We start from the raw sequence: 6,913 nt of genomic DNA, 5'->3' as shown, positions 1-6,913 counted from the left end.
AGGAAGCTGGATTTGGAGATGAGGGAGCTGAATAAATGGAAATAACTACCTGAGATGAAAAAATATTTTAGCCCCCAGCCATTCTTTCTAAATCAGACTCAGAAGCTATTAAGACAGCTGCAGTGAACAGGAAGGACAATGGTGAAATATAGTGTTAAGCCACAGCGAAAACAAGTCAACTAGACTCCAGATAGAGCAGTTGCTAGATCATGAAAAAAGTGTGATTTAGAGGTTTATGAACAGAACAGATAGATTAAGGAAGCAAAAAAAAAAAAAAATCCTTTAAGCTGATTTTGTAAGATCTTCTTCAAGTCATCCTTGGGAATATTTCATATCAAGTTTCCTATACTCTATGATTCTGCTTGGTTTCTGGAATAGAAAGAACTTTTATTTCATCCCATACAGCACAAGTTACCAGAACAGGTTTTATTTCACTGGAAAATCCATACAAAGAACTGAACCTGGGACCCATTGAGAAAATATTTACTGCATCTTAAATAAAATTTAACAGTTAGCAGCTCTGTGGGAGAGAGAGAAGGGGAAAAAAATGACTGCCTCCAACTGATCACTCCATAGCTTCTTAACTTCACATCCCCTTAATATCCATAGGGGACTCAAAAGTATCCAAAGGGCCTGTGCATGATTTAACAGATGAGGCTTTAGTAACAATAAGCTGAAATGTCTGCTTGGGTCCCTACCTTTTTGAACTTTCATTGAAAAGTCTGAGAGTTGCCACAGTAGTTAATTAAAAAATGCTGAAGACTGTCAATTCTGCATTGACCTTTTCAATCACTCTTATTGGCAGTGACATTTCAGATATCAAGGTTAAAATAAAGATATCAAAAAATATGTTATGTAAAAAAATTTCATTCCCTTGGTATCCAAGACCTGCCCCCTTGTTTATAGTCAGAGATCATCTCAGTGAAGCCAGAAATAACTGGATAGTGGTGAGGCTAGGGCGTCCTATTTGTGCTACTTCAATAACACATTATATAGGCACAGTAAAAGAAAATCAGAAATTAAGGGAGCAGGTGAGTGGCCTTTGCTTATTTACTTAATCAAAGGCTTAGGAGAAATGCCTGGACATGGAAAAAGGTAGGTCATGAAATCAAGGCTATGTCCTGATTAGCTCAAGCTCTTTGACAAAATATGAAAGGAGCTGTGTGTATGCTTTGACCAGTATCCTGTGATCTTCGTTGGGGAAGATGGGGATAGTTTCTCTGTAGTCCAGTGGCTACAAACCTTGGTGTGGCTGCCACTGAACTAAAGGAGCATATAATCTCAATTTTTTTTTCATCCAAAATCCAAGTAGCCAGGGTGTGATAGAGGGAAAGTACCAAGTAAATGGGATGAAAGGAAAAGGGTTGTACAGGAAAGAACTTTACACCAGCTTTTTGGCCTCAAAGAAACTCTTGAGGTGTCGCATCTGCCAGATGCCAGTGAGGATAAGGATGACAGTCTGGGCAATGGACCACCACAGCACTCTCTGGTTGGTGCTTTCACTGGTCATACGAAATCGCTCCTCACGATACTGTAAAAGACATAAGACACATATTTATAGCCATAAGGAATGTGATTTATAAGATTAAGACAGCATGGTTCCTCCCTTCTATATCATTAATTCTGTTCCAGGAAATAAAATATCTCCATGTGAAAAATCCTGGAGCGTTTTGTTTTTTAAAACTGAAAGATGACTCAGTAATCATCTTTACCAGTTCCCTTATTTGTAAAATGAGGAAAGTGAGGTCAAAAGTATAATATGACTTGCCAAAGGCGATACACCTAATTAGGATTAGCACTTATAGAAACTCAGCACTTACAGAATTTAGGGATTTTTAGGGATCTTCCCACCATAACACACTAATTATTGCCTTCTGCTTCCTCCCCCACTGCAATTTCCTGCTATAATATTCCTGCACTGTAGTTCCAAAGATCTTCTAGTTGCAATGGCAACATTATTAGGTTCAAAAATGGGCCCCAAAGAAGATCCACAGTTACTGCTCTTATCACGCTATAGAAAGTTTGGCTTTGCACAATAGTAATCATCATCATCATCACAATCACATTTATATAACACTTTACAATCTAAAAGCTCCTTCCTCACAAAAACCTTAAGTAGTAGAAATATTGTCCTCATTTTATATGTGCGCAAACAGGCTCACTTTTTCCCAGTCACAAAACTAGAAGTGTTAGGAGCCTGAACTCAAATTCTGGTCTTCTGACACCAAGCCCTGTACTCTTCCCACTATGCCATGCTATCTCACACTAGAATGCTGCTTCCTAACATGTTCTGAATTCCCTAGTCTCGGAAAAAATGCAAGCTCAGATTCTGGCTGGTATAGGAAGAAATCAGCTTTCATCTAGGACAAGCCACTGCCCTTACCCGCTGGTAGTTCTGTTCTTTTTGGATCTGTTCCACCTGATCAAGCAACTGGCGGGCACGGAGTTGTAATTCTGTTAATTTATCCTTGGCAGCAATTTCAGGGTAGTTGTTGGTATGCTCGCCAACCTGTATATCCAGATGTACCCTCTAGGTAAAAAACGAACATACATAATATGTCAGGACTAGGAGTCTAGGCAGACCAAACTATTCTGATCTCCAAATGATAATGTCTCACTGAATGTATGTGTAGTCTCTAAAAGATTTGCTAACCCTAGACATTAAAAACAATCCCAGTGAGTACATTAAAAAAAAAATACCACATGTAGTAGAAACATTAATTCCTGGATAGGAAGTTTTTCCAACCCCTTTAATGTTTCTCTCATTAGCATTATATTATATGTAGAGATAACAGCAGCCCCCATCTTTCACTCAGAAAGGAACAGATCTGGGGGAATGAGTAATTCTTCAAAAAGGGCAGATTCCCTTACTAGTTTGCCGCCTGCAAAGATGGTCATTCGAGTAGAATTGGAGTGCAGGCAGATCTGGTGGTCACCTGGGGTATGGGAGGTGAAGGTGAATCTGCCTTCTGAACCATACTGCCGTGATAACACCACCTGTAAAAGACTCAAAGAATGAAAACCCAACCCAATCAGTCTCTACCATCCTTATTCCCTCCCATAACTCTACTCATTTCATACTTGTGGCTCAAAGCCCTTAAATGGCTTCCCAGTACGGACCTAATAAAGTACAAATATCCATGGCCTTTTCAACCTGATCCCAACTGAATTTATGTCCCACCATTCCTCCCACAATCCTGTCAAACTGGATTATCTGTTCTTGGGAAAAGTGTTATTTTTCCCTCAATGCCTTTACTCTAGCTTACTTTTCAACTGAAATGTCTTTCTTCCTACATCCAACTACGAAAATCAAAACTATCCTTTAAGGCCCATCTCAAATGTTATGTCTTAAAAGTAGCCTCTTCTGATAACTCTTAACTTCTAAGATGTAATCTTTTTCTGAACTCCATAGTATTTCATATGTCTCTCACTTATGGCTTGTAACATTATTAAATTATAGCTACATATTTATCATATCTTTCCTAACTAGTCTTAGGCTCCAGGCAAGCAAAAGCCATGTAATCTTTGCAATTCCTGCTGTAGAACTGATGCAATAAATAATTTTAAAAATTTCAAACTAAACGGAACTAACTCAAATTTCTGAAGCCAGGAGTGATCCAAGGAGGCCAATTATTGGTGTCTGCTCTCTGCCACACAAAAGTTCAGTTTATGATATGGAGAGCTCTATATGGAAGCTATCCTTAGTTTGGATCAAAACCAGTTTAATGAAGTAATTACTTGCTAAGTGCCTATTGCATACCAGACACAGTGGCACATACTAAAGATTTTAAAACAAAATTCCTGCCCTTGAAAAGCTTAAGTTTTCTTCAGGAGGGGGAATATCAGGTATAGAAATAAAGTACATGGAAAGTAATTTCAGAGACTAATAAATGGGGAAATCAATAAATATCTGTAGAAGACTGAAAAAAGCAGTTAAACTAGAGAATAATCTTAACAGGAGATAGGGGATCAGCTTTGTTTTTTTTTTTTATATTTTGATAATTGTGTTTCAATATAATTTAATTCCTTTTTAAATCCTAATAGTGTCTATTTCAAAAACATTATTCTAACAAGGGGCCATAAGCTTCATCAGCCTGCCAAAGAGATGCATGACAGAAAAAAAGGTTAAATCCAATGATTTAAATGAAGCTTGTTAAAGGGAGCTAAGGATTCTAAGATTTCAGAAACAAGGTACAGGCTTCGAAGACAGAGAGGCAGGTGATTAAAAAAAAAGTCCTGCAAGAAGACCTGCAAGTGGATCTCACCTTTCCATCTGGGTCCTTCACTTCCACATGCATCCCCAGTCCTGGGGTGGAAGGCAGGAAGGTCTCCGTCTGCTTATCCCATAGCTGGGTGCGGTAATTCCCTGCAGGGCAGATGAGTTCCCTGTCACAACGCACCTAGCAGCAGTCCCCCAGGACACTTGTCCCACTGGGTCTGAATGCTACCAGATGGCTGGGGATGGGGAGATGGCCGGGGTTTCCATGGATTATAGGTGAGCCTAGAAAAAGACCCCTTCTGGGACCAAGTTAACATTCCCGGGTAGCCCCAAGGAAGCGAGTTTGGGGGCCAAAAGGGGGCTGCAACCAACCCAATTCTGGGTTGGAGCCAGGAATGAGGGGATATTAAGGAGATCCGGTCCGGGGCAGGGGCAGTGCCAAGGGTTGGTTTCTTTCGGCGCCAGAAGGTCAGAGGTCAGAGTCGGGGTCAGAGTCTGGGCCGGCGCAGGAGTAGAGCGTGAAGAACTGCCCCCCACCCCGTGCTAACCGATAACCATGGTCTCGTCCGGGATTTCCTCGATGAAGCAGCGTTTTTCCGTCTCTCCGATATGAAAGTAAAGTCCCTGCACCGAAGATAAGGCCAGGCAGAGCAAGAGCAGCAGCGCCCGGTGCCACATCGCAACCCGCAATTGCCTGGCCCAAACACCTGCCATCGCTGACGGCCCAGCCGCCTAGCGCGTCTGCGCAACAAAGCATCGCGCAGGCGCTCCCCGCTAGGACCTCTCCTAGGCAACTCCTCACACAGCTACAGGCAGAAAGCCCGACATGCGCACTGTGCTCTACCCTCACCTTTCCCAGGCGCCCTTCTCAGAAACGACTGAGCCTGCGCAGAATCCTACGCCCTCCCTATTCGGGAAGAAATTTACATGTACGTTGACAATAGAATGGGCGGTTCTCATTGCCGGCTGGGGGCCCGCTGGAGTATTGACTTTATTTAAGCAGTGTTAGAATTGTTTAGGCAGCTAACACTCCGAATGTTGCTAGGGCAACGGGCTTACCGTAAAAGAGGCCCCTTAGACATCTTGTAGTCAATCAACAAACATTTATTAAATTTACTACGTGCCTGGTCCCTAAATCTAAGGGGCAGCCTGGCAGCATACATTGGATAGAGCACTGCAAGTCCTGGAGTCAGAAAACAAGAGTTCAAATCTAACCTCAGACATCTTTACTAGCTGTGTGATCCTGTTTGCTCCAGTTTCTTCATCTGTAAAATGGGAGTAAAAATAATACACCCACCTCCCAGGTTTGTTATAAGATTCAAATTATATAATTCTCAAATGTTTAGCACAGTTCCTGGTACAGAGTGATAACCATGTGAATGTTAGCTATTATTATCATTTAAAATAATTATAGTTAACACTGGATTTAGTCCATATCCTTATTTTTCAGATGAGGAAACTGAAGCCCATTTGAGTTAGTTTGCCATAGTGAGACTTGCCCAAGATACAGGGATATTCTAGAGCTAACTTAACAAGGTTCAACAAACTGAAATTTTTAGTGTAAGCTGAAATCTTTCAACATTTATTGTTTTGTTGAATGTCTAGACGTAAGATATTTAAAACGTTAATGCCAATTCAACTTAAAAGTGTGTCTTACGGTACTTCTTTTGGGGGAAAGCCATTTGTTAAACATAGCACACAAAATTGCTAAGATCACATTATCAGTTAAAATTCATAGTATCAAAGAACTAGAGAAAGAAAATCAGAGGCCAACTAGACCAACCCCCTCATTTTTCAGATAAAAAAGCTGAAGTCAAATGCTGTCAAATGGAAGTGGAAGAAATCAGAAACAGTGCTGACAGAATCTACCACAAATCTGTGTTGTCTGGTCTCAGCAGAGTCCTCGATGCAGCGAGACAATCTTGCTCCTTCCCAATTGTTTGTCCACACTCCAATAGTCATTAAAACTCTAGCTCTTCTCCCCTTGGGTCTCCCACTGCTTTTCCAATGCTCTCAGCTGAAGACATGTTCTCTTTGCCTATGTAACTCCCTGTAACTCCCTGTCCCCAAACTCACTGCTATAGGACTCTTTTCTTATTGGTGGAGACTGACCGAGATGGAGTGATCTCTCAAGACAGTTGTGAAAATCGAGTAAAGCTTCATCTACCCCAGAGTTGGAGTAGGCCTGAAGGTCCTTGGGCATTGATTAAAGGACATATCTTCTTCCCCTTTCTGCTATTCTCCCAATGCATCATTTTCTTCCTATCTTCAAACAAATATGGGCAACTATGTACTTATTGGCCAAAGTTCAATTTCCTGGGTAATTCCTTCGTTTACAATGTAAGACCCTCAGCCAATGAGATTGAGGATCAGTGGTGGGAGGGATAGTTGCTTTAGGGATTATTTAAAGTGTCAGACCTGTAGAAAAAGGTGCCTTTGGGTGAGGGGTATGAGTGGGTATAGGATGGGGCAGAATTGATAAAAGCCTTCCAGCTTCAATCTTTCGACAGATACAAGAAGGGTGATGCCCAATTCCAAGTTACTAAGGAAAAGACGTCTTTCTGGGAAGACATGATGAGAGCTGATAGTCTCCATCATGCCCCTGTCCCTTATTCATTATACTACAGATTTCAGCTGGGAATTTCCTATTGGGTGAGATTTAGAACTTTTTTCTCTAGGTTGAGCTGAATTATC

At 41.2% G+C, this 6,913-nt stretch overlaps 1 protein-coding gene across 1 annotated transcript; it reads right to left on the bottom strand.

Moving 5' to 3' along the window:
- Window positions 1–400: 400 nt before the first annotated feature.
- On the bottom strand, window positions 401–5,011 carry TMED4 (transmembrane p24 trafficking protein 4). Its single transcript, XM_003757736.3, has 5 exons — window positions 4,768–5,011; window positions 4,266–4,366; window positions 2,872–2,997; window positions 2,384–2,530; window positions 401–1,531 (listed from the first exon to the last, which is right to left on the bottom strand). Exons 1-5 carry the CDS (start codon window positions 4,931–4,933, stop codon window positions 1,382–1,384), a joined length of 690 nt encoding a protein of 229 aa, XP_003757784.1. The 5' UTR covers window positions 4,934–5,011; the 3' UTR covers window positions 401–1,381.
- Between the last annotated feature and the right edge of the window lie 1,902 nt (window positions 5,012–6,913).

The sequence above is a fragment of the Sarcophilus harrisii genome, chromosome 2 (assembly GCF_902635505.1).
Source record: "Sarcophilus harrisii chromosome 2, mSarHar1.11, whole genome shotgun sequence".
Classification (NCBI taxonomy): domain Eukaryota; kingdom Metazoa; phylum Chordata; class Mammalia; order Dasyuromorphia; family Dasyuridae; genus Sarcophilus; species Sarcophilus harrisii.
Note: the sequence above shows the minus strand (reverse complement) of the source record. Positions and strands in the feature narration are given on the sequence as shown.

Coding starts and splice junctions, on each gene's coding strand:
- TMED4 (XM_003757736.3), bottom strand. CDS start 4,933: ATGGCAGGTGTTTGGGCCAGGCAATTGCGGGTTGCGATGTGGCACCGG. Junction 2,998..4,265: donor TGAAGGACCCAGATGGAAAG/GTGAGATCCACT, acceptor AGTCTTTTACAG/GTGGTGTTATCACGGCAGTA. Junction 2,531..2,871: donor TCTTTGCAGGCGGCAAACTA/GTAAGGGAATCT, acceptor TTTTTTACCTAG/AGGGTACATCTGGATATACA.